The sequence below is a fragment of the Oryctolagus cuniculus genome, chromosome 7, assembly GCF_051225735.1.
Source record: "Oryctolagus cuniculus isolate XC-2025 breed Fujian yellow rabbit chromosome 7, ASM5122573v1, whole genome shotgun sequence".
NCBI classification, from domain to species: Eukaryota; Metazoa; Chordata; class Mammalia; order Lagomorpha; family Leporidae; genus Oryctolagus; species Oryctolagus cuniculus.
Window position 1 is genome coordinate 110,871,162 of NC_142873.1, and position 27,777 is coordinate 110,898,938.

The 27,777-nt window shown below is 36.7% G+C and overlaps 1 protein-coding gene across 9 annotated transcripts in view; it reads left to right on the forward strand.

Moving 5' to 3' along the window:
* DOCK7 (dedicator of cytokinesis 7) overlaps positions 1-27,777 on the forward strand; it is a 268,792-nt gene that overhangs the window by 133,909 nt on the left and 107,106 nt on the right. For 6 of the 9 annotated variants that reach the window (XR_016210986.1, XM_070078382.2, XM_089300543.1 and 3 more), the window contains exons 16-22: positions 3,863-3,933; positions 7,572-7,710; positions 9,317-9,418; positions 14,877-14,963; positions 20,140-20,371; positions 23,367-23,531; positions 24,776-24,945. Coding sequence is in view for 8 of the 9 variants with exons in the window: in XM_070078382.2 (XP_069934483.1) it covers positions 3,863-3,933; positions 7,572-7,710; positions 9,317-9,418; positions 14,877-14,963; positions 20,140-20,371; positions 23,367-23,531; positions 24,776-24,945 (966 nt within the window). In the remaining variant the exon portion in view is untranslated. The remainder of the gene's footprint in view (positions 1-3,862; positions 3,934-7,571; positions 7,711-9,316; positions 9,419-14,876; positions 14,964-20,139; positions 20,372-23,366; positions 23,532-24,775; positions 24,946-27,777) is intronic. The other 3 variants (XM_089300548.1, XM_089300546.1, XM_089300547.1) reach the window with 1 other exon arrangement.

Sequence of the window (27,777 nt, forward strand, 5' to 3'; positions counted from 1 at the left end):
CTACCCAACTCCTGTTAGGATGAAAGGCCAGGTGATCCTAATAAGTTTGGCTCTCTTTTTTTAGAAAACTTTTATTTAATAAATATAAATTTCAAAAGTACAACTTTTGGACTATAGCGGTTCTTCCCCCCATAACCACCCTCCCACCCGCAAACCATCCCATCTCCTGCTCCCTCTCCCATCTCATTCTTCATCAAGATTCATTTTTAATTATCTTTATATGCATTTCACTTAGTATATACTACATAAAGATTTCAACATATTGCACCCACACAGACACACAAAGTATAAAGTACTGTTTGAGTACTAGTTTTACAGTTAATTCACATAGTACAACACATTAAGGACAGAGATCCTACATGGGGAGTAAATGCACAGTGACTCCCGTTGTTGATTTAACAATTGACACTCTTATTTATGACGTCAGCAATCACCCGCGGCTCTTGTCATGAGCTGTGTTTGGCTCTTCTGATCTTGGTTGAGAAATTCTGGTGTTAGTTCTCAATCTTGGCTGTAACATTAGCTTCACCTGAGGAGCTTTAAAAGTACCAGGGCTCAAACGGAATCTCCTTTAAATTAAATCAGTCTCTGGGTATCAGAAGCAGGTATCAGTGTTTTTACATCTCAGAAGGGATTACGTTTTACAGCCAGTATTGTCAACTGAGGTATGTGCTAATTGTTAAACTATTGGTATAGGGATTAAAAGGACTTGCAGGTAGAAGATTGTGCCTTACTGAGGTAATAAGCAAACATCACATAGATGTGGTACTTCTATAGTCAAACCAAAGGTTGTTACAATGTTAATGGTAGTGAGTGTGGAGAGAGGATAAAGTGGTTCAAGCCTGGGAATGTCCATGAATAGTGACTCATACAGTGTTTGAGTTGCCAGTAAGCCAGAGCAATGGAAGATGCATCAGAAGTAGTGTACAGAGGCCAGACTTCATGGACTCTTGACTGCTTAAATTATCATTTAGGATTTATGGAACATTAATAAATCCACCTTTGATGACAAAAGATTTTTGACAGAAGTGAAGTCATTAACATAGAAGTACATTATTGCTGACAATGTTCAACCTCTTAGAACCCTAAATGGAATGAAAATGAATTCAGAGGCCGGCGCTGTGGCTCACTAGGCTAATCCTCCGCCTTGCGGCGCCGGCACACCGGGTTCTAGTCCCGGTCGGGGCGCCGGATTCTGTCCCGGTTGCCCCTCTTCCAGGCCAGCTCTCTGCTGTGGCCAGGGAGTGCAGTGGAGGATGGCCCAAGTGCTTGGGCCCTGCACCCCATGGGAGACCAGGAGAAGCACCTGGCTCCTGCCATCGGATCAGCGCGGTGCGCCGGCCGCAGTGCGCTGGCCGTGGCTGCCATTGGAGGGTGAACCAATGGCAAAGGAACACCTTTCTCTCTCTCTCTCTCTCACTGTCCACTCTGCCTGTCAAAAAAAAAAAAAAAAAAAAAAAAAAAGGAATTCAGAGCAGATGCATTGTTACAGATTCTTATTTTTATCCCTCCATATCTGTCTTTTAATCAATTTGTTCTGATTTTCCACTTGGTAGGGAAAGCATCCTTTTCTTTCCCCTGTTACGTGGTTTCATCAGCATTGCTGGGTCTCCTTAAGAGTGACCAGCACATATTATTCATCTTTGTATTCTCCCGTGGCAGCCATTTCAGAACTTAAATATAGTATATGCTGAATGAACATCTGTTGAATAAATGTAGAATTTATTTTGAGATTTGGTATTAGTATTGCATTCTCTTTACTAGCTCTTTATTTCTGCTGAAGGAATGAATGTACTATCATGTTTGATGAAAAGATATTGGAATGTGAAAACAAATGCTTTGTTAGCCTATATGTGAATTGCTATGTGAATTGGAACACATAACAAATGTATTATGTGTAAAATAATCTGTTTTTATTGTTTGCCTAACACATTCTTCCTGTATAAGCCATATGTATGACCGTTCTATACAGCCCCAGCTACACCCCACCTACCCTGGCAGATAGAGCACTCCCTCTTTGGTGCAGCCATAACATCTTCTCACTTCTTTTACGGCTTTATTACATTATGATTCTGTGTTTGCTTCATCTTGTTCTTTAGACTGTGAGCTCCTTGAGGGCAGGGACCATGTCTTACTCATATCTGTATCGTGAGACTTACTGCAGTGCTTCGTATATAGCTGTTGTGGAATGATTTAAAATACATGTCAAATGGTCAAAAGAGAAATATTTACACTTTATAACATCCATATTTTGAAAACAAACAAGGTATTTACAAAAAGGATAGCTTTCCAGGGGACAAAGAAGATACTACGATTCCTTTCCCCTATGTATTATTAGTCGTGTGAAAATATGCTTTTATGTTTATGTGAGTGACTGGTTTAAAGAGTATATAAATATAAACATAATGTGTTTTGATAATTTTTTAAAAAATAAGCACTATTCAAATAAGTCCAAAGATAATATTTAATATTTTGATTATATAATTTTGGTATGATAAAAGCTATAGCCTTCATAATTCTGGCACTGGGCCATTTTATAAAAATATGCCAAGGTATTAGCAGATTGATAAAATAGACTTACCTAGGAGAGTTATAATTATTATACTTTTCCAGAACCCTAAAATAAAAGGATCTGCTTGAAATACTACAAAAAGACACAAATGCCTACTGTGCCTTTTTAATTAAAAGTGGTATCAGTTAATCCCTTTATATAAAGAATAAGCTTTATGTTTTACCAGTTGTGTTGATGGAAATATGCTGACATGTCCACATACTTATTCATGCATATGTAAAGATAGCTAACCAGACTTAAGAGTTTTTCATCTATGGCTAGAAAACGTTGCACCTCTGGCTCACGTAGGAATCATAATTATGACCTTGACATCATTAAGCCGCTTATCTAATCAGTTACGCAAATTTACACTTTCTCCAAAGTTTGTATAGTATTTTTTTTAATATGATGGATTTTTTTTAAATGTATGTAAAAATGGAGCTCCTCATCCATTGTGAAGTAGTTTTCAGAGTACTAGACATGAAAGATACATAGCTTGACTTAAAATAAAATTTTTTATCTCTATCATAAATAATTTGTATTTAACTTTCAAAATGCATGTGCTATTTTAGTAGAAAAACCACTGATTTGTACAGTAAATAAGCCACCATGCTAGGATATTTCTTATATAAATTATAAATGATAGGCTACATTCAGTTTATTTTTTATTTTAATTTATTTGTTATAGATTTATTTATTTGTTTGAAAGAGCCACAGAGAGGGGGGGAGAAAGAGAGAGAGATCTTTCATCTACTGGTTTACCCTCAAGATGGCCACCATAGCCAGGGCTAGGCCAGGCTGAAGCCAGGAGCCAGGAGTTTTATCCTGGTCTCCCATGAGGGTAGCAGGGTCCTAAACACTTGAACTGTCTTCTGCTGTCTTTCCCAGGCTATTAGCAAGGAGCTGGATGGGAAGTGGAGCAAGGCAGGATTCAAACAGATGCCTGTATGGAATGCGGGCATTGCAGGTGGTGCCTTTGCCCGCTGCGCCACAATACCAGCCTCTACATCCAGTTTAAAAGTGAATTCTTTATTCTCTTTGAGAAAAAGGGAAGAAATGTGCTTTATTGCCCAGTAACTATAATTTATAGAAAGTTTTTGAAATTTTGAATGACAAGTGGGTCTATCATGAAAAACTAGAACTTTTTTAAAGCAATTGAACTTTGAAATGAAGGTCAGCACATTGTTCTTCATTGGGCTGATTTTGCCCATTTTTTTCTCAAACAGCTATTAAATTAGACAAATTCTTACATAGATATGAAACATCCAACATTTATTATAAAAATTTTCAACATGCTGTTATTTGTTACAGGTAATCTTTGGTAAATCTAGCTGTTCAGAATTTTCAAAGGAAGCCTATACAGCCGTAGTATATCATAACAGGTACTGAATTCAAATATTTCTTTCAAAGTTACTCACTTCTCAATGGCATTGTTAGTACCCACGTTAGTATGTTTACCAGATGCTTTGCTGCACTGAATGTGCCAAGTTCAAGGCTGACATCCAAGTTACAGTTTTCAATCTATAGATGCACAACCGTTCTCCACAGACATCTCAAATATTAAGACTTTGTACACAAAACATTTTCTCTATCAAATTCTCTGATCCTTTCATTTTCATTTTATTGTTGTTATCATTGTGGCTTCTGGTCATTTGCTATTTCCCTAGTATCCTCTGGCAGTTGAGAGTTTCACTAAACTGTTTACTATGCTTGAATGCATTAGTTAAGTTCAAGGTGCTCTAAAAATCCATTAATTTGTTTATTTTGATATTTTCCATTTACTGCCTTTGGAAAATTGCTAACTTTGGATAATACTTAAATTTTGTTTTATTTTGGGAGCTTTATTGAATGCTTTTGGACACAAAAATTAAACCATTTAAGGCTATTGTGAATTACATTATTTTATCATATAATGGGCCTACAGTAATTCCCTTTATTTTATCTCCTCTAGTCCCTCTATTCTGTAATCTTATTGTCATGTTTTTTAAACTAACTCTCTAGCTCCTATTTCTTTTGTTTGCTTTACTCTCAGCATTCCTGTTTTATTAACTTAGTTAAGACCATCCAGCTTGAGATCCATCAACTGCTCTACTCTTCACCTTAAATTATTTCCATACTGACCTGCCTTTTCTTCTGTTTCCAAGTTACTAATCCCCTACCCTTTGCTCAATGTGAACCTTGTCACCTCTGCTTTCAAACAGTCCTATCCAGCCTGTTCCAGAATGTGGGTCAATCATTTATGCCTTTTCTTGCATAATCAATTTCATGTTTTGTTGGATCCATCTCTCTCTCTCTCAAAAAAGTTCTATTTCCCATGCTTAAAACAAAACAAAAAAAAAAGTGAAAAAATCTTTTCTAAGTGCTATGGAATAGTATATATTTTTCTTTGACTTTCCCACCCACCTCCCAACCCCTTAAAACCGTCTTTCTTAGCTTTTTTTTAATGAAGCTATCTTGGTTTCCTTCTACTTTTTTGAAAATTCTTTTTTTTTTTTCTGTAGTAGTTTTTTTTTTTTCTTTTAAGTATAGGCATTTCATACAGAACATTGCAGCTTTGCCCTTAACCCACTTTCCTCTATGTGTTCTCTTCCTAAATAACCTTGTATGTATCTCTCAATTACAGTCAAAAAAATCGCTGCTACTCTAATGTTTATGTGAATTGTTTCCAGCTGTTTTCCACAATAATCTTCCCTCAGGAAGATAGAAATGTGTTTTCAGGGCCTATAGTGGACATACTCATTTTGGTGCCCTGCTGCCTTCTCAGTCCCCATATATCCATCCTTTATTCTTTTCCTGACCCGGTTTCTACCTGACTTTCTATTTTGGTTAATACATCACCATTTTTCCAGTTACTCTGGCTCAAAATGTAATACACCTTTGCTTTCCTTATTGCGTTCTCTAGTATCCAATCAACTTTTAAGTCTTAATGATTTTCTATCTACCTTATTATCAAACATATGTTTTACTGTCCTGTTTCTGGGTCTTTCTTGGATTTTTATTTCTATTATAATACTGATTTCTTCTGTTTATTGAACGCCTAGTTACTCTTTAAGCTCTGTAACTAATGTCACCTCCTAAATGACAATTCTCAGATCTTACTCTTGAAGCAATTTGTTTACCCCTGTTCTTGAAGTGCCTAACTCTGTATGCTGTATTCCAGGGATTGGCAAACATTTTTCATAAAGGACTAAATAGTGTATATTTTGGAACTGTGACTGTATTTTCTGTCTTGGAACCACTCAGCTCTACAATATGGTAGTATAAAAGCAAACACAGACAATAAGTAAAATTACAAAATCATGAGTATCACTGTGTTCCAATAAAAGTATTTATGGGCATTGAAATCTGAATCTCAAAAAATTTTCACATATCATTTTTTTTTACTTTTTCCCCCAATCATTAAAAGAATATAAAAACCATTCTTGGTTTATAGGCTATGCAAAATCAGGCACTGCCATGGATTTAACCCATGGACCATAGTTTGCCAACTCCTGTTTTACAGCATAGCCATTTATATGTGTGTTCCTATTTATATTCCTACTAAGGTATACGCTTTTTGAGGGTAATTTTTTATATATTTGTCTTTAAAACGAAGACAAAAGTAAAACAATATGTAACTAAACATATGCAACTAGACCTACTTGCTGAATGATTAACTCTTGTAGATATTTAATTTCCAACAAAGCTTTCATATAATGCTATTTTTAGGACTCAATACCAGGAAAGATATTGATAAAGAAGGTAGTATTTTTAGAAGTATCTCAGTTTGTGACCAGATCTTTATTTTTGTTGCTCTCAAGATTAGTGGAATTAAAATGACAGTACTAACATTGCTGGAAATTCAGCATTCTCATAATTCATCGATAGTTGCAGAGGTCAAGAATAAGATGCAGCAGTAGCATCTTTTTTCCTCACCAAAGTCTCAGTTGGCTAGCATTAGATATCTTTCTTTTTAGAATTATTAAAAACCTAGTTCCACTTAATATTTCTGTAATAAATCTATACCTGTTACTGTTATTGAGCCTTATTTGAGAGTTTAGGATGTTTGGCATGTTAGTAACTAAGAAAAAGCTTAATTGGTAGAACAGCCTTCAATTTGAAGATTTTTGGAGAAACATGGTTTGCTTGCATTTTTATTAAATATAACTCAGAGAGAGCAATTAAATATGGAAAGTTAAAATGCTAAAATTCAATCTTTTTAAAGTCTCAATCTTAAATAAGTCATGCTTTCCTGTAAAAATGTCCCTTGAGACATTGAGACATTTGAATCCATGAATATTGAGATGAAAATACTAAGATGAGAGATCATATCTGATTAAAAGTGACATTTGTTGTATTCTGACAGTGTTTGGGAATTCCTTCAAATTGTGGTACAAATGCAATTTGTGGTCATTCCCTGATTTACTGTTTTTTGGGTTTTTTTTTTTTTTTGAGCAGTCAGCACTAGTTTATCTTTTGATAACATTTTTTACTTCTTTAACAATTGACTAATTGATAGAAGACATTCCATAGAGAGCTTAACTTTATGTTAAAATGTCTTTATGGATATCTTTTTCTTATTTTTTCAAAAATGTGATATACTTTAGTCTTAACATGAAGTACTAGTCCTGTAGTAGAAAAATATTTTTCTGTGATATGGTTTTAAAATATACACTTATAAAACTTATTTTCCCATATAATATTTGTCATAATTGGCTGATTATTATAAAAGTGCTATCCTAGCCTCTTGCATACAGTTACTAAATTGATGATTTCAGTACCTAGTTGGTAATTTTTGATTGATTTTCAAATGGTATAGTCCACTAATAAAATGAGATGAGAAATTTCAGAAACAGTGACAGCTCCTTTGTAGAGAATTAGGATTTAGTTATTTGGAAATTGGCAAAAAAGAAAAATATTTTGGACTACAAGAAAAATCAAGCATAAATTCTAAAATTAATTTTAAAACTATTCAGATATACAAATGCAGTAATTATTTATTTGAACAAATTACTAACTCTTGATTTCTTTTTGTATGAAGGTCTCCCGATTTTCATGAAGAAATCAAAGTTAAACTCCCTGCTACTTTAACTGACCATCATCACTTGCTTTTTACTTTTTATCATGTTAGTTGTCAACAAAAACAGAATACTCCTCTTGAAACCCCAGTTGGATACACAGTAAGTCCTTTTGGTAACATATTTAGCCCTCTTTAAAACTGTTTTATTTATTTACTTGAGAATCAGAGAGACAGAAATATTTCCCATCCATCGGTTCACTCCCTTAATATCTCAGAGATCTAGCCTGGGCCAGAGTGAAGCTGGAAGCGTAGGAACTCAATCTGTGCCTCTTGCATGGGTGGCAGGCCCAAGTACTGGAGACATTACCTGCTGCTTCACAGAGTACACGTTATTGGGAAGCCAGAATCCAGAGCAGAATCAGGACCCAAACCCAGGTATTCCAATATGGCATGTGGACATTCCAAGCAACATCTTAACATCTAGGCCAAATGCCCACCCCCTTGGGCTCTTTGGCCTTAAAAATAATTTTACTACAGTATAATTGATGTTTTTCCCTACTTGAATATTACCTGTCTGATTCCCCACAGTTATAAAGTTGCAGTGGTTAGGAAGAGTCATCATAACAAGAAAAGGTACTTTAATGTAATTACCTAACCTGATTAGTTGACATATATAAATACTTAGGTGATGATCTTGATTATTGTGTGTTTAATGAATAGTATAGTATAAATATTTAAGAAGAAAATTATTTGAATTAAATGAATAAAAAATATTTTTAGAAAAAAATTAAAATCCTTGAATGTTTTCAAGCAGTATTATGTTTTTATTCTCAAAGTGTACCTAAGATGAAAGACATAATATGCTTTCACACAATTTTGTCAGAAGTGTTGTGCTTCTACCAAAAGAGAAAAAGCACGATTTGATTCATTACTTTTTTAAAAGATTTACTTATTTATTTGAAAGGCAGAGTTACAGAGAGATGGGGGGAGAGAGAGATCTGCTATTGGTTTACTCCCTAATGGCCAAAGCCAGGAGCCAGGAACTCTTGTTTGGTCCCCCACGTGCTACTGCTTTACCAGGCACATTAACAGGGAGCTGGATCAGAAGTGGAGCTGCTGAGACATGATCCAGTGGCCATATTGGATGCCACTGTTGCAGGCAGTGATTTAACCTGCTGTGCTACAATGCCAGCCCCTGAATCATTTTTTTAAATTGCAGTTTGTAATACTAATTTTGCTAACTGTAAGAAAAAAAATTGTGTTTCTGCTTTTTAGTTTTGTTTTCAGTGTTCATATCTAATCATATCTTTCACTATTTACATTGAAACTATTATCTCAGTTTTAGAATTGATGTGCTTTGTGGCCTTTTTCTTGAACCAACTTTCCCTTAGATAATCAAGACCAGTTTTTACATTTAAGTATTTCATGGTTAGTAATAATGTTGTTTTGGGGTCCTGCTTCCTAAAGTTTAATTAGAGAAGTTTCTCTTTCAAGGAATAAGAACACCTACTATTATTTCAAAATTGGTATGGGAAAATGGATTTAATAGATAAGTTTACTTTGTTGCAAAAAATTTTGAAATCAATGCATAGTGTTTTCCTAATAGGCATTTTCCATGAACTTTTTGAAGACACTTCTCCTATATTTCAATGCTTTAATGTTTGATTATATGAGACAAATTAGACCTTTGTGCCAACTTTAAAACTTTCCAAATAATTATTTTTGTCACATATTTAAATTAAAATTATTTCATTTTCATTTTAAAGTGGATACCAATGCTTCAGAATGGACGATTGAAGACTGGCCAGTTTTGTCTCCCGGTCTCACTGGAAAAACCACCGCAGGCTTACTCAGTACTGTCTCCTGAGGTCAGTGTCTCTCATGTGGAAATTCTCCAGATTGAATGAAAAGGGATTTTTATTGTAAAGTTGATTTTACTTAACAAAACCTTGTCATTTCCTCTAAGTATGTAGATCATGAAGTAATATTATTCCCCCCCCCATGGTTAAAATTCCTCCATATAAAACTAAGAAGCTTTTCTTTTTACGTTTTATTTATTTTTTTGAAAGTCAGAAAACCAGAGAGAGATCTTCAATCCTATGGTTCACTCTCGAAATGCCCACAGCTGGAGCTGAACCAGGCTGAAGCCAGGAGCCCAGAACTCTATTCAGGTCTTCCATGTGGGTAACAGTGAACCAAGTACTCGAGCCATCATCTTATCTTCTCTATTCCCAGGATGTACAGTCTCTGGAAGCTGGATTGGAAGTGGACCTGGGACTTGAACCCAGGGACTCTGATTGGGATGCCATAATCCCAGACTCTAGAAGCTTTTGTCTTGAAAAAAAAAAAAAAAAAAAAAAATTATGTGGAGAATCCGAATAGTACATGCATTGTAAATTACAAAAAATAAGAAAAATTGCATTTTTGTCTCACAAGAAACTTCTTTAAGTAAATGAATATTTCCTTTTAGTAGAAAAGAAGGTATCTCCAAGAAACTAGAGGAAAGATCAGGCATTTAGCACAGTGCTGAAGTCACTGCTTGTTAGACATGCATGCCACATCAGAATATTTAGTTCGAATCCTAGCTTCTTCACTTCTGATCCAGCCCTCCTGCCAGTGTGCATCCTGGGAGGGAGCACATGATAGCCCAAGTACTTGGGTCCCAACCCAACATGGATGGAGTTCCAGGCTTCTGGCTTTGGCCTATCCCAGCCTTGGCTGTTGTGGGCATTTGAGGAGTGAAACAGCAGGTGGCCTGTCTATTTCCACTGTCTCAATGATTTTGACTGTACTGCTGATAAACATTAATCTGAAATGTATCTGGTGAATAATGTGGTGGCATTTGTTGTCAGAATATAATTTTAAAAAGTGTTCACAAATAAACTTATATTCTTATTTTTTAAAAAATAAAGCAATACAAGACTATGCTCTGACCTCGTTTCTCACCATTCTGTGTCACTCACTGAGCCGCTTCCTAATAGTGCAGTGTTTGCTGTTTAGCAAATGCGAGAAATCCTTTCTTGTTGCAGGCCCTTTGCTTTTCCCTTGCCGGTAGTGCTATATGACAAGGCCTGCTTCTTCATTTCATTCAGACATCTGCGTCTCCAAGAAAGTCATCTGTGATTATTCTGTCTTAAGGAACAGCCTCCACAGCTTTATCTCTTTACTTTGTTTTATTTCTCTTCATACCAAGTTTCACTGATTTTGTATTTAATATTTCTTTCTTTGCCTGTCTTTATTGGTGCATCATATTTAGAACAGTGCTTGCTACATTGTAGGTAGTCAACAAATGTTTATTTTTTTTTAAATTTTTTTATTTTTTTTTATTTTATTTATTTATTTATTTATTTTGACAGGCAGAGTGGACAGTGAGAGAGAGACAGAGAGAAAGGTCTTCCTTTGCCGTTAGTTCACCCTCCAATGGCCGCCGCGGCCGGCGCACTGCGCTGATCCGATGGCAGGAGCCAGGTGCTTATCCTGGTCTCCCATGGGGTGCAGGGCCCAAGCACTTGGGCCATCCTCCACTGCACTCCCGGGCCACAGCAGAGAGCTGGCCTGGAAGAGGGGCAACCAGGACAGAATCCGGCGCCCCAACCGGGACTAGAACCCGGTGTACCGGTGCCGCAAGGCGGAGGATTAGCCTAGTGAGCCGCGGCACTGGCTTGTCAACAAATGTTTATTAAATAAATAAGATAGTAAAAAAGAAATACAGAACCCCCACCCCTAATCTTTCATTCATGTCTTTTTCATGTGTTTTTGTTAGTCAAAATGGTGGCCTTTTGTCAGGCTTAGCATTATATTTCAAAGGAAATTTTTTAAATAAGTTTTTGTGAAAGTTATCTATTTTTACTTAACTGATCTGCAAATTCAAGGTGAACGTTCTAAAGAGATGCAGCTGGTTTTCTTCTGGCTACTGTGCTACATGGACTGAGCATCCCTAATCTAAAAGTCTGACATCTTAAATGTCCGAAAAAAGCATTTTAGGCCCATAAGCTAAAATTTGGATTTTGGGTTTTTTGATTACAGATGCTCAACTGATAAAGTCTATGAAAATATTCCAAAATTTAAGAATTTCTGAAATCTGAAACACTTCTGATTCCAAGTGTTTTTGACAGGAGAAATGCAGCCTGCGTATGCCAATATAGTAAGAATATGGAGATCATTTGAACTTGACTAAGTGATGTAGACAAAGTGTGGCCAAATGATATGTGAGATAAACCACCTAATTAAGAGCCAGTTTTATTACTATACTTAAAGAATAATATATGTTCTAAGTTTCATTGCTTAATTTAAAAGAAGTGAAATAATTATTTAAATTTTAAACTTTTATAGGATATTGCGTATTGCAATTTTGTATATATTGGTCCATACTTTTGACATATTCTAACTTTAGTTCTTTGGGCATTAGAATGTGAGGCTTGACATGTAAGCATGCTTAGGTACTGGTAAACTAATTTCTAAAACCAGTGCACTGTTTCTTAGTGATTTGACTCAGTCATTTTCTTCTTAACTGGGTAAAAAATAACTTTTTTATGTGGTTTTGTACACTTCATCATTGTGGTTTTCAGCATGTTTTCCCACTCAGTATTTGTGTTTCTCCTGCTCTGAGGGTGTAAGTACCACTCCCAGGGTAGACCACTGCCTGTGGTTCCTGTGAATGGCACTACCAAAGTGGTGAGGTCCACAACTTGCGCAGTAGTCAAGATGCTCTTTGACTCCTCTTGTGAGTTGAATCCCAGATCCTCATTTCTGCTCATCCATTTTTTTTTAAATTATTTGCCTGGTAAATTAAAATGCCTACTGAGATCTTTATCAGTATGTTACATGGATATTTCAAACATAAAATGTCCAGAATTGGACTCATGCTTGTTGAATAATATTGGAATCTTAACAGTGAGGGAGAAACCTTGGTGACCAGTGTGCCAATATGAATGATATAGCAATATGAACAACATTTAGAATGGCACCAGACACAAGAAAAGAGCTGTTGCCACTGCCTGTTACATGTATTTGAGATAGCAATTCTTACTTTGACATGCATCAGAACTAACTAAAGGATTTGTATCAACCCAGTTGTTTAACCTTATTCACAGAGCTTCTGATGTAGTAGGTCTAGGTTGGGTTTTGTTTCTAACTGTGCCCAGATGATTTTTATTTTGCTGACTCTTAGACCACACTTTGATAACTGTTATTTTCTAAGAAATACGTGAACATGTATTGTCTATCTTTCTATTATTTCTAAAACTGAAAACAAGTGTTTTAGCTTGAAAAAGGTAAATACTGTTTCTTACTTTGATAGATTTCAAGTTACTCCATCAAATTTTTAAAAAAATGTTTTCTTTTCTACACATGATAAACAGGCACCCCTTGTATTTTGTATTTAGTTTGTTTTACTGAGTCTTTTTTATTTGCCCAATTCTCCTCGAAGTGTTTTCTATGGTGGGTGCTGTAAAATCCTTGTCTAAATCTGTCCATTGTATATGTCATTTTAGTGCTGTTGTCTAATTGTCTTTTCTCATTTAAGTGGAGGTTGTCCTGGTCTTGGTATGATTCATGATTTTCAGTTATATCCTGGCTTTTTGGTATGTTCTGTTATAATATTCTGGATCTTATATAAATACTCTGTTTTAGCAGTGAGGGAGGGAGGTGCTACTGTTAGTCAGAGGTAAAAGTCCACATTTCCCACTCTGCCTTTTTTTTTGAACGCTCCTTGCTGTGAATTGGGTAGATGCTGCTCATTACTTGAAGGGAAGTGGGGTTTCAGCCTCCCACTAGGCCCCTTGCTGACACCTCTCTGCCTGTGAGCAGGAGGGGACACCTGGTTTATGGCTCACTGATACCACAGCTTGTTGGGGACTTATTATCTCCAGGCAGTGAAAGGCTCAAAACTTTGCCCTCTCTGGTGTCACCCTAGTTTATGGGGGTTAAGCTGGGGAGAGGGGCACCTTACTACATTCCATTCAGCTGTGGGTGGCAACATAGGCTCCACACTCAGCCTGTAGAGGCGTGAGTAGGACCAAGATTGGTTTCTTTGTGTTGAGCTAGAGTGTTTTGTTTTTTGTTTGTTTTGTTTTTTTGAGAGCAGACTTTTCCAAAGGTTTTTTGTTTGTTTGTTTGTTTTGCTTCTTTTGGTTTCTCTGTGTTTTCAGCCTCTCTAGCACCCAGTCAAGGATACAAGAGGCAAAAATAAACCTCAGAAAATACTACTGTGTACCTCCCTTCATCCTGAGGTCGCTAGCTCATCTTCATTCTTCTTTTTACCTTTCGCAATCTTTGCCTGCTTTATATATTGTATTCAACATTTTTAACCACACTTAGCAGAAGGAATAGAATTTGTGTACTTGTCTTTTAAAAATTTTTAATGAAATAATTTATATTGTCAATAACTTACATTAAAATATTTTCTAATCCTTAAAACAACAGGCTTCCTTTGCTTATGAATATTTAAAAACCCAATTAAAACACATAGGCATATTTGAAATAATAGAAATGGAGGAGGGAGGGAGGGTAGAAATTATAATTGTGTTCTTAAAACTACATAGGAGGCCGGTGCTGCGGCTCACTAGGCTAATCCTCCGCCTTGCGATGCCGGCACACCGTGTTCTAGTCCCGGTCGGGGTGCCGGATTCTGTCCCGGTTGCCTCTCTTCCAGGCCAGCTCTCTGCTGTGGCCCGGGAATGCAGTGGAGGATGGCCCAAGTGCTTGGGCCCTGCACCCCATGGGAGACCAGGATAAGCACCTGGCTCCTGCCATCGGATCAGCGCGGTGCGCCGGCCATGGCGGCCATTGGAGGGTGAACCAACGGCAACGGAAGACTTTTCTCTCTGTCTCTCTCTCATTGTCCACTCTGCCTATCAAAAAAAAAAAAAAAAAAAACTACACAGGAGATCTGTCCCCTTTTATAAATAAATGTACAGATATAAAAAAATTGAATATTATAAACCATTAAAGTGTCATTGTACATGTGAATTTATTTTCACATGGAACATGTGAAAAGCAGGTTTCAAAATAGCATGTTTGATATTAGCTAAGGGTTATATAAAAGTACATGTGTGTACAGAACACTTAGAATGATATAAGGGGATATGTCTTGGGGAAGATAGAAATTTGAGGCATTATTTCTGCTTCTACTCAAGCTTTTTGATTCTTTTGTAGAAAACACATACTGAATTTGTAATATTTACAAAATAAAAATTTAGTTTATTTACAATGATTAAAATATATTTCCATAATATTTTTCCCCTTGAGTTATTTTAACTTTAAAATTTGTTTTCAGAATTCATAATCTACTTAAGCACCTTGCTCATTATATTTGATATCTTATAGGTCCCTCTGCCTGGCATGAAATGGGTAGATAACCACAAAGGTGTTTTTAATGTTGAAGTTGTTGCCGTTTCATCTATCCATACACAAGTAAGTGAGTTTTAGTAGTTTTTATGATCAAATTTCACTTGAATAAATTGAACATATTATCTAGTACTTATATCAGTTTTGTTATCTGCTATCAGACTTATGGGAATATATGTTAATTAAAAACATAGATTTGGACTTTTTTTAAAGGAATCAACAAATTATCATTCAATGTCGACATTAGCAGACATTTTGTTTTCGAACTGTTATTAACTTCATTTTGGACAATTACATGACATTTTTCTAAGCTTCTGGTACATGGTAGAAATTATTTTATTTCTCATAAACTCAAGTATTTTAAGTAGGAAGCAATTTAGGGGCCATTTCCCTAAATTCTTCACTCTGCTTCTGAAACATGCCCAGTTCTCCTCAAAGCCATTCTTCCTGATATTCAGATGCCTTCTTTTCAAAACGTTTCTCTTCACCTTGGCGAGGCCTGCTTTGGTGACTCTTGAACATAGCAACCCCATCCTTCTGAGTCATTTTATCCTGGACCATAACTGTCTACATTCCACTCTGTCTCTCCGTGTCATTTTCTCTGTTGTGTTTTTACTCTGTCTCACTCTGTTTTCTGTGTCTGTGTCTGTGTGTGTGAATTCCATTCCTCACCCCCTACCACACTCATTAAATTGCAAGTTCTGTGAAGTCAGAGTTGCTACCTGACAGCCTTCATTAGAGAGAAGAGCCCTCCCTTCAAGGACCTAACATCGAATAGGGGAAAGGATAAAAATAATTATCAAAAATAAAATTAGTACTATGTTAGCTATACTAAGTAAATCTTTTCAAGTACAGAGGAGGATTTTGTCTGTTCTACTGGGGACAGAGCTGTTGCATTGATAAGTAAACATTTACCCTACATAGAAAGGAACAGTAAACAACTCAGATGATCACATAGCAAGTGCAAAGAGACAGTAGTAGTCTGTTTAAAGACTGGCAAATGGAGCAGACGTTGTGGCGCAGCGGGTTAAGCTACTACTTTGAATGCCTACATCCCAAATCAGAGTACCTGGTTCAAGTCCCATGTTCCTGCTAATGTGCCTGGGAGGCAGCAGATGATGATGAGACAAGGACTTGAGTTCCTGCCATCCATGTAGAAGACTCGGATGGAGTTCCTGGTGCATTCTCTCTCTCCCCTCCCTCTCCTCCCTCCCTCCCTCCCTCCCTCCCTCCCTCCCTCTCTCTCTCTCTCTTCTCTCTCTCTCTCTCTCTCTTTCTCTCCCTTTCAAATAAATAAATAAGATTGTTAAAAAAAAAAAAAAAAGGCTGGCAAGTTATCTGGTGTGAACGTAATTTAAAGTGCCTAGGAAATCATGATAAATAAGGACAGATAATAGACTGGTAATAGATTATGAAGGACCTTGAATGCCATAGAGGTTGGTCTAGGTAGATGGAAATTTCTAACCTAAATAAAGAACTAAACTTGGGAGCATGCTGACGGAAAGCAGTTGTGGAACTATCTGACGTTATTTTCGAACCTGTTGAAGTTGAAGTGCCTGTGCACTTCAGATGGAGATGTCCTACAGGCAAGTTGTAGTCAGTTTAGAGTTTGGGGATGAAGGTAACAATAAATCTGATAGCTGAAATTAAATTGGTAGATGTGATTTTTCTGGGGAGAATATGTAGAGTGAGAAGAGGTTAAGTGTTTAAAATGAAAATTAGGGATTCACCAAAATGTTAAGAGAAGAACTGGTATGGAAGGCTTCCCAGTGCCACTTCAGTTCAAACTTTTTTTAAAATTTGTTTGAAAGGCAGAGTAACAGAGAGAGAGAGATCTCCTCCATCTGCTGTCCCACTCTGCAAATGGTCACAAAGGCCAGGGCTGGGCCAGACCGAAGCCAGGAGCCAGGAGCTTCCTCCGGGTCTCCCACATGGGTACAGGAGCCCAAGCGCTTGAGCCATCCTCTGCTGCTTTCCCAGGTGCATTAACAGGGAGCTGGATTGAAATGGAGCAGCTGGGATACAAACCAGTGCCCATACAGGATTCTGGCGCTGCAGATGAAGGCTTAACCCACTGCGCCACAACACCACACAGTTATGGCTTGTTTTAGTGAAAGGTTGGGAAGCAGAATCAGTGAAAGGAAAATGTGAGGGGGTAGAGTCTCAAGGAAACATGGCACAAACCTCCAAGATCCAGTGGATGAAGACCTCCCTCCCTCCCTCGGTGTCTCCCTCCCTCTCTCTCCCCACCTCCCTCCATCTCCTTCCCTCCTTCACTCTCTCCCCTTCTCTCTCTCTCTGCCTCTTCCCCCCTCCCAGCCCTCATAACTCTGTTTCAAGTAACTAAATCTTCAAAAGAAAGATGCTTTGGTAGTAGTTAGGATTTATATAATAATACAGAAGTGGACCCCAGTAAAAGGATGACACCAATGGAGATTTTCCTTTTATGATGTTATTAGATGTGTCCTAAGCTTCCTATTTTCTTTCCCCTCTGTTGATGAGAAGATATACTGTTAATATGTTCTTTCCCTTAATAGAAGAATTCTTAATGTTATATTAAATTATGTAAAATATATGAATACTTTGTTTTTCATACTTCTTATCCATTTCTTATAATCATTGTGAGTTTTCTCTTTTTAGACTTGTCAATGCATTTATATACTTCCAACTTTATTTTTATGGTGGCAGATATGTGTGTTGTTTTGATGTGACAAGAAAGGATTTTGGACCCAATGTGTTATTATATAGATGATTTCGAATATATGTAATCTGGAGAAAGAATTATGTGCATGCATCTATTGTGTAGCATCCTGGTGCTTATTACTGGCCTTGATGATTAATAGTCAAAAGTTTATAAATTTTACAACTGTGTAAAACAAGTCAGTCATATATTATACCTTCTTTTAAAGGATCTGTTGAAGACAGCAAATATTTCTTAAGATGTTTTATTCTTTTAACTTTTTGAAGTATACTGAATGTATTGCCACTATGTAAAACAAATTGACCATGTATTCTAACCTTTTTAAAAGATCAATTGAAAAAAAATCCTATATAATGTTTTATACTTTTCTTATAACTGTCTCATGTACTGGATTTCAGTAATGAGTTCCTTTGCTCATTTAAATATATATCAAATTAGAACAATATTAGAATTATAAATGTGAAGCTATATGGCATTACTGTCTTCTCTTAAACTTTATTTTTATTGCTAAGTAAAAGTCTTCCCATAGTTGCAACAGACTTCTGCTCACATCTCATTGGTCTTTAGGTATAAAGGAGCATCTTGGAGAATAAGCATCTGCCCTTGGACCTGGCACATTACTGCTATACGTAACACTGGTTCCATTAACAGTGTAGAAGGAGATTAAGTGACAGTAGTCAGGACTGAAGTCAGGAGACAAAACTGCCAGTAGTTAAAAAAAATCTTTTTAAAGATTTATTTATTTACTTATTTATTTATTTGAAACAAAGAGTTACAGAGAGGCAGAGGCAAAGGCAGAGAGAGAAGTCTTCCATCTGCTGGTTCACTCCGCAAATGGCCACAAGCATCCAGAGCTGTGTGATCCAGAGCCAGGAGCCAGGAGCTTCCTCTAGGTCTCCCACACGGGTACAAAGGGTCCAAGCACTTGGGCCATCTTCTACTGCTTTCCCAGGCCATGGCAGAGAGCTGGATTGAATGTGGAGCAGCCAGGTCTTGAAACTGGTGTCCATATGGGATGCTGGCACTGCAGGCAGTGGCTTTACCCGCTACACCACAGCACCAACCCCAGTAATTCAAACTTTAAAAACATTTTTTAAGTATTTATTTATTTGAAAGGCAAAGAGAAAGAGATTTTCATCTGTTGGTTTATTTCCCAAATGGCTGCAACAGCCTGGGGGAAACCAGGAACTCCATCTGAATCGCTCGTGGGTAGCAGGGACTTAAGTACTTGGGCCATCATTTGCTGCTTCCCAGGCACATCAGCAGGGAGCTGGATCAAAAGCATATCTGGTATGAGATGTGGGCATCTCCAATGGTGGCTTAACCCACTGTGCCTGCCCATGTATGGAGACAGTTTAACATAAAAAATTGTTATCTTGGGGCCAACGCTGTGATGTAGTAAGTTAAGCCTTCTCTGTGGCACTGTCATCCCAGTTTGAGTTCTTGCTGCTCCACTTCCAATCCAGCTCCCTATGAATGGTCTGGGCAGGAGTGGAAGATGACCCAAATGCCCGGGCCCCTGCGCCCACGTGGGGGACCCAGAAGCAGATCCTGGCTCCTGGCGTTGGATTGGCTCAGCTCCTGCCATTGAAGGCATTTGGGGAAGTGAACCAGTGAATGGAAGACCTCTCTCTCTGACTCTCCCTCTCTGTCTGTAACTCTGCCTCAAATAAATAAATCTCTTTTTGTAAAAAAAAATTGTCAACTAAATTAAAATTATATGTTTTATAAATATATATTAAAAGAATGTATATCTTATACCACTTATAAATGGTGGTATAAGAAAATTATGTGATTGTCACAGAGATAGCAATTACAGAAAGTGTCAGAGAAGGAACGTAAAAACCTGGAGGAGGATACTATAGGCTGACCATCAGACCCCTGGGGAGGGCATGTTGTTGCTGCTGTAGGATTGCATTGCCTGCCATGCCGCTGTGTGGAAGGGGCCGGGTGGAGAGCACTTGCTGTGGAAGAGAACCACCACCGCTGTAGTGAGTGCTGCTGCTCAGTCCTCACCACAGACCCGCACCATTCACATCTGCTTGCCACCACCAGGGAAACCCAAAGGCTAGAAGAAAAGACTCTTTTAACTTCCTACTGTCTGTCCAAGTCTAACCACAAGTCAGCTGACCAAGAAGAATTCAGCTTGAAGAGTATAACTCTAGTATTACCAAAGCACAGCAAAGGTGATAGGTTTGAAGCTCAGAGGCAATAAATTGATAATGGACACAGGTAGGTTGCTAATGTATTTGCCGTAATAATTGATCTCCAAACTAAGAAGGCAAACTCAAACTTTAAAAATAGAGAGAAAAACCTTAATTAATATCAGTAGTTTTTGAGTAACCAGTAATATTTGAAGTGGCTATTTTACAATAATAAATGAGAGTAGATGTGTTTAACTGGAAATAATGTTTTTATATACTTATATGTGCTTTTTATATTATCAGTTAATATGAGGTATTAGTGGTCCCTAGTCCTTAAAAATAGGGGAATTTACAGAGTTTTAATTGTTTAGTGCTTTTGGTTCATTTTTTGTTTTAGGATCCTTATCTTGACAAGTTTTTTGCCCTGGTCAATGCTCTGGATGAACACATGTTCCCAGTCCGAATTGGGGACATGAGAATCATGGAAAATAACTTAGAAAATGAATTGAAGAGCAGTATTTCAGCATTGAATTCATCTCAGTTGGAACCAGTGGTCCGATTTCTTCACCTTCTGCTTGATAAACTGATACTCTTAGTTGTTAGACCTCCTGTCATTGCTGGCCAAATAGGTAATTTACTTTTGTTTGGGGATGAATCATAAAATTTTTAATTTGGCATTTCTAACTTTTGTTTAAAAAACAGAAGACTCATGATTCCTAATTGCTATCTATAAGGACTATGTTTGAATTTATTTTTTTGAGGGGAAGGATGTTTTATATATAATGCTAGATGTTGATAACTCTCTTTGGTTTTTATAAAATGTGCCATGCAGTCTTCTACTGAAATTATGTAACTTATTTTATTCATTCAACAAATGTTTATCAAATACTTAATATCTATCAGACACTGATAGGTATGGTTCCTGTCTTTAAGATCTTACAGACTGGTTAAGAAAATAGAGGTGAACAGATAAATCATGTTAACATTTCACAAGACCTATGATCTATCTAGTCTACATTTCCATTCATCTGCTGTCATCCACTTAATAGCTGTTATTGCATTCATTTGCTCAAAAGTCACTGTATTCTCTTTTTCTTCTGTGTTGTTTCCAAAGGAGAGGTGTTCTTTATCCCCACCCTTTTCCAAGGTTTCCTCCTGTACCTTTGCTGATAATTTCATCTAAATCTTGCAAAGAAGTTAAGCTAATTGGTGATTAGAGGTGATATGAGGGCAGGAGTTGAAGTAGATTTTTCCATGACAATTTGAGGAATTGGGAATATTTTTCTGTAGGGAATCAATAGCCTTTGACAGGTCTTTTCTTAATTAGGAAAGTAATGTGATCAAGTTTGCCTTTAAAATGATGGCATTGCTGCATTGAGATGGGTTGGAAGCAGGAAAATCTATAGGCAAGGTTACAGATTAAGAGTCTTGCCCTCATTTCCATACAGAAAATGATGAGATCCTGAAAAACAGCAGATGATAGTGTGATGGAGAAGAGAGGATGGTTTAACAGATTATAAAAAGTACTATGGGGCGGGCCCAGTGGCATAGTAGGCTAAGCCTCCACTTGCGGTGCTGACATCTCATATGGGCACCGGTTCAAGTCTCAGCTGCTCCCCTTCTGATCCAGCTCTCTTTCAAGGCCTGGAAAAGCAGTAGAAGATGGCCCAAGTGATTGGGCCCCTGCACCCATGTGGGAGACCCGGAAGAAGCTCCTGGCTCCTGGCTTCAGATCGGCTCAGCTCCGGCCTTTGTGGCTACTTGGAGAGTGAACCAGCAGATGGAAGACCTTTCTCTTTGTCTCTCCCTCTCTCTGTCTGTGACTCAACCTGTCAAATAGATTTAAAAAAAAAAAATACTGTTACAAAAATCGTAGAAAAAATTCTTGGAAAAAATGGTTACCACTGTTTTGTTGGCTGTACAAATAATAATAATATATTAAGTATATTAAGTAACAATATATTAAGTATATTAAGTAACAATATATTATTATAACAATAGTAACAGTAATAATATGTGTAACATTGTAACAATAATGATATTATGTAACAATAGTAGCAACCACATGATTAGCTCTTATATACCTGGAATAGTTCTGTGTGCTTTGTTTGTGTGAGTACATGAAGTTTTTACAACAGCCCTGTGAGTAGGTGTCACTGTTACCACAATATCATGAATGAATAAAGTAATGAACAGAATCCTTAAAATCTTGTGTGAGGCCACTCAGCTAGTACTGGCAGAGTCAAAACTCAAGCCCAAGCAACTGGCTCCAGTGTGCCTCTCTTCTTTACTGTACTTGAGAAGTAGTAGGTGATGAAAACAACACAAGCAATACATACTTCTCTAAGAAGTTTGCTTAGAAGAGAAAGCGGGGTTGAGTGGAGCATTAGAGTAGAGATTGAAGCATACTTACATACCGAGAGAAAAGGTTGAGTAAAGGAGAAAAATATAAGCTATAGAGTGAAGAAGGATTAACTGAGAAAGAATGGGGACAATGTAGGAGAAGGGCACAGCTTCCTTTGGAAAGGATTTGAAAGTAGTTTGAGATTCTAGTAAATCTGTAGAAAGACTTGAGGACTTCATACGTGTGTGTGTGTGTGTGTGTGTGTGTGTGTGTGTAGAAGGCAAAGATTTACAAAGAGGGAAGTAAAGCAGAGCTGAATTTTGAGAAGGATTATGATGATTTGGAATAAGAAATATGAGAAAAAGGCAAAGGAATTAACTAAGAACACGGGGTGATTAAACCCCATTCAGGTTTCTGTCTAGTCTCTTTCCCTTCTAGGTCATTGTGTACTGGTTAATATTCCTACATGACCATTTTATCTAATGATTTCCACTTTTAGGAAAACTTAATTGGCCTCATTATCTGCTCGTAATTTCCTGTCTTGATTAAATAAATCATAGACTCTGAGGTTCTGTTGCTCAGAACACCTGCTTAGTTTATCCATTATTCAAGGTGCTACTATCAGAATTTCCTATTTTTTAAAAAATCTTCATTATATATTGACTTGAGTTACTGAGTAGGTATTGGTTACCTTATTATTTAAAATTTATATTCAGTCTTACACCTTTTTTCCAGCCTTATAATCTCTTATACTGTTTTTCTAGACCTTTTTTTCTTCTATTCCTATACAGATTCACTCATTTCAATCAAATTGCTTACTATTTCCTTTTCTTATTATCTTTAGTTAGTATTTTTAATAATCTATTGTAATCTGTTTTATTGTTAAGAAAATAATGTGTGATGATTGTATGATGTTTAGATTTTTCAGTTATTTTTAAATGAGAATTCCTTCTGAATGTGATATGCAAGATAGATTTTTAAATTATGTGCTGTATATTGTTTTACAAAATAGACATTTGTTGGAAAATGTTTTGATTTTTAACCAATCAAATCCATACAATTTGCATGTTAAGTTAGGAAAATTAGTTTTTTTCTCATTTTGTTCAGAAAAATATTTTTGGTTCAGCTAATACAGGATATCATTAAAATCAATTCCACATATCATATTTATGCACTTACTATGTGTAAAATAACTAAAGCGTGTTGAGATGAAAAACTTATATCTTCATGGAACTTACAGTCTGAAAAAATTAAAGCAAAAATATTTTCCTCCTTAAAAGTTAATCTAGGTCAAGCGTCTTTTGAAGCCATGGCATCAATTATAAATCGACTTCATAAAAACTTGGAAGGAAATCATGACCAGCATGGCAGAAATAGCCTTCTTGCATCATATATTTACTATGTTTTTCGCCTACCGAATACTTACCCTAATTCACCATCACCAGGTATTTTTTTTACAATGAAACTGGTTTTCACAAATTATGCTTTTGACAGAATTGAGATATTTGTATAGTCCAAAGTGTGATTCATTCATTGAATAGCAAATGTCTATTGAATACCCACTTAAATACCATTCACTGTGCTTAGTGCTGGAATTAAAGGGATAAATAAGTTACATTTTTAAACATCATCATTTATACAGCTTTCTTCAGTTTGAATTGGAGAGCTCAATGAATTAATTCTTGAAAGTGAGCCCTACAAATAACCTTGTTCTCTCAAAGTATTTTATCATTCTTTATTGAGATAAGATATATAATCTTATTCTTGTCATTCTGAATGCAGTTGGGCTTTAAAATAGAAACATGGTAGCTCTGTAGTTCCCTGATAACCCTGTGAAACTTACAATAATGTACAAGATTATTCTGCAGAAAAATGTTGATCTCTTTACGGTCAATAGAGTGATACAGCATTTTGAGTTGTAGATCCTGAGTAGTTACTTGTCTATTGCATGACATTTGTGGTAGTGGTAGGGATTACCATAGTTGAAGAACCCTTCAGTTATTCAGTTAGTTAACTAATAATTAGGTTACACATACTTTTCAACTTGTTCGCCTACTTGTCTGAATCATTCATCAGTTTGAGATTGCATATGTTAATTAGTTGGCGGGTATATATCATTTGCAAATTATGGCATTTAGAAATATTTTTATAAACGAGGAAAGTCAAGTTGATTATGGAAACAATTACTGGGTATTACTGGTTGAAACATAATGTCAGCCTTTCCTTTAGTCAGGCAAAAGGATTTACTTTTTTTTGTGTATATATAACCTGAACTCTTAGAATTATCTTTACTTTTTGTGTTTATATCATAAGCATGCCATTTTATATTGTTCATGTTGTCAGTAATAAAAGTAGAGTAATAAAGAATACTCTTGTTGAGCTGTTGGCAGTAAATTGGCTCTCCTATAGTGACATTACCAGGGAAGAGTAGGTGGAGAGGGCAAAAAGGAGGGAACATCAGCTGGAACCTTTTGGGTCACATTTGCAGCGATACCTAAGTGAAGGTAATGTGTACTCCCTATTAATTTTGTTTTTTATTATACATGACATACATAATCAGTTTTGTAGCATTTTTCCTTTGGAAACAAAAGCAGTTTGTGATACTTGTGGAATATGTAAAGTGTCAAAGCTGTTTTCAGGTTCTTTCCTAATTTTCTTTGTTTATTTTCTATTTCATGTACAACTCCAGGTCCCGGGGGCTTGGGAGGATCAGTGCATTATGCCACAATGGCTAGATCTGCTGTAAGACCTGCAAGCCTTAATTTAAATCGGTCTCGGAGCCTTAGTAATAGTAATCCAGATATATCTGGGACTCCCACTTCACCAGATGATGAAGTTCGGTCAATCATCGGTAATAAGGTAAACTGAAGATATGCATCTGTAAATTTGGTTTTCAGTTTTCTGAACAAAGGAGAAGTGTCCAGTTGTTTTAATTTTTTCTTAATGTTGAGATGTAGTTGAGTTAGAAATAAGCAAGAAATTACACATTTCTATTCTATCAGTATACACCAAGTATCTCTTGTTTCTGTTAAATATGCTTGCTATTACAGACTGGTTTATACACTGAGCTAAAAAATACATGCCAAATTCTGAAATTTGTCTGGGATGACTGGTCACTAATATAACAATATTATCTCGTATGCCATCATATAAAAATGGCTGGATTGACTACCTATAGAATTAAGAGACATCTATCTGACTCCTGTGAAGAAACATATCATCATTGTTTTAAAGTATGAGCTCCTCCAAAAAACATTAAGAACAGTGATGATTAGCTTTGATAGGTGATAGAGCTGCCTTTCACATGAAACTCTGCGTAAAAGTACACCAAGATTCAAAAAAATACAGTATATTCAGTAATGGTTAATGATTATTCCAGGCTACAAGGGAGAGGCCAGCCAGTATATTGTCCAGCTGTTTTTTATTCAAAGCACCCATCTTTACTACCCAAAAACATACACCTAAGGAACAAATTATTATTACCTTTCTGTATATAAAAATAACTCAAAGGTCTAGGCAAACAGGGAGAAAGCACAGTAAGAGTGAGACCAAGAAGTAACATCATGTTGTGTTTTGATCAAACTATTAAAAAGTTATTTTTTCTGTTGGGAAAGATCATTCTTATAGAATCATAGGCAACTTTTCTTTGACAATTTGGTCCCTTAATTAGAGTATGAGGAAGAACTAATAAATAAACTTGTTCTAAGGTCAATTTTTAACTCTTTGCCTGAAGTCGGTTAGAACTCTGAAAGATCTAGGTTAGTGGGTTTGGTGAAGTACTTAAAATTGATTCAGAATTTCAGCAATACCCTTTTCATTCATATTTCATTCATATAGTTAACAGAAATTTTACACCCAGAAACTTCTAATTAATTAATTTATATAGTAAATCTTAACTCCTTCATATTAACCACCTCTCATTTTTGGGTAACTTGCAATTTCTCACAGATCAGAATGTATTTTCTCTGTCCTGTAACTTGAATAATAAATTAATATATGGATTCCAATAACCTAAAGATCCTAGAGAGAATGATGTGCCAATGTATTTATGTGGTATTCTGTAGAACAACCTGAATAATATGGCAGTTTCAAAAAAGAAGACTTTTTTCTCCCACATATATTGCCATGTTTCATTCTTGATCATATCTGATTGTAGTAGGGATAGTTTGCATTATTTTTATACTGTCTATATAGTAATAAATTATAGTTCTTCAGCAGAATGAATCTGATTTGTGAATTATAAAAAAAAATTTGCATCATATGGCTATAGGCAGCATTTCTTTGCAAGATTCAATTTTTAAAATGTTTCTTCTTTAAAATTTGCACTATACCTCATATAGCATATTTCTAGAGTATTCTTGTATGATATATTTAGTAGATTATAACCTCAAGATTTAATACAAAGAGGTCTATAAATATTTGAATGATTTTCTTGCCCTTTCTTAAGAATTTTATTAAATGACACATAGTTTTTATTTTATATATATATATACACACACACACTAATTTATAAGAAAGTCATCACAAGAAGAGAATGTGTCTGGACAACTCAACTTGTACTAATCAAGTTTTATTTAAATGAGTATGTTTACTCTTTTTTTATTGCAAAATTTTCGATGACTACCTTTGTATTGGATTATCATTTAGTCATAATCCCTAATAATAATGGTATATAATTTTATGTGAACTTTATGCATATCACTTCTCATTTATTCTTATTTTATTGACTTGGCAAGCCAAGAAACTTTTCCTTTACTGTTCTTAATGTCTGTCCTTCTTCAGCTGAGCCATGGTGATATCCTAAACCTTGCCATTACCAATAACTGTAATCCTCATAATATCAAGTTCATACATCTTACTCTCTGATCATTATCTCCTATTTTTTCTGTCTGATATGCCAACAATTTCCCTTATATCCCTGAAGCCTCTGATCTCTTGATCTTGTGACTTTTAATTTTTTCCTTTTTTTTAATTTGACAAATAGAGTTAGACATTGAGAGACAGAGAGAAAGGTCTTCCTTCCGTTGGTTCACCCCCAAAATGGTCGCCACGGCCGGAGCTATCCTGATCCGAAGCCAGGAGCCAGGTGCTTCCTCCTGGTCTCCCATGCGGGTGCAGGGCCCGAGCACTTGGGCCATCCTCCACTGCGCTCCTGGGCCACGTGCTGGACTGGAAGAGGAGCAACTGGGACTAGAATCCCGTGCCGCAGGCTGAGGATTAACCAAGTGAGCCAGGGTGCCCGCCCCTATGACCTTTTTTTTTTTTTTTTTGACAGGCAGAGTGGACAGAGAGAAAGGTTTTCCTTTGCTGTTGGTTCACCCTCCAGTGGCCTCCGCGGCTGGCGCGCTGCGGCCGGCGCACCTCGATGATCCGATAGCAGGAGCCAGGTACTTCTCCTGGTCTCCCATGGGGTGCAGGGCCCAAGCACCTGGGCCATCCTCCACTGCACTCCCTGGCCACAGCAGAGAGCTGGCCTGGAAGAGGGGCAACCGGGACAGAATCTGGTGCCCTGACTGGGACTAGGACCCGGTGTGCCAGCGTCGCAAGGCGGAGGATTAGCCTACTGAGCCGTGGTGCCGGCCCCCTATGACTTTTTAATCTACCTTACTCCTTTAATGTTCCCTCTTCTCCTGAGCTGGCTTACTGTCCATATCAATTATTATAGCAAACAATTCTGTTATTCTTCTCATA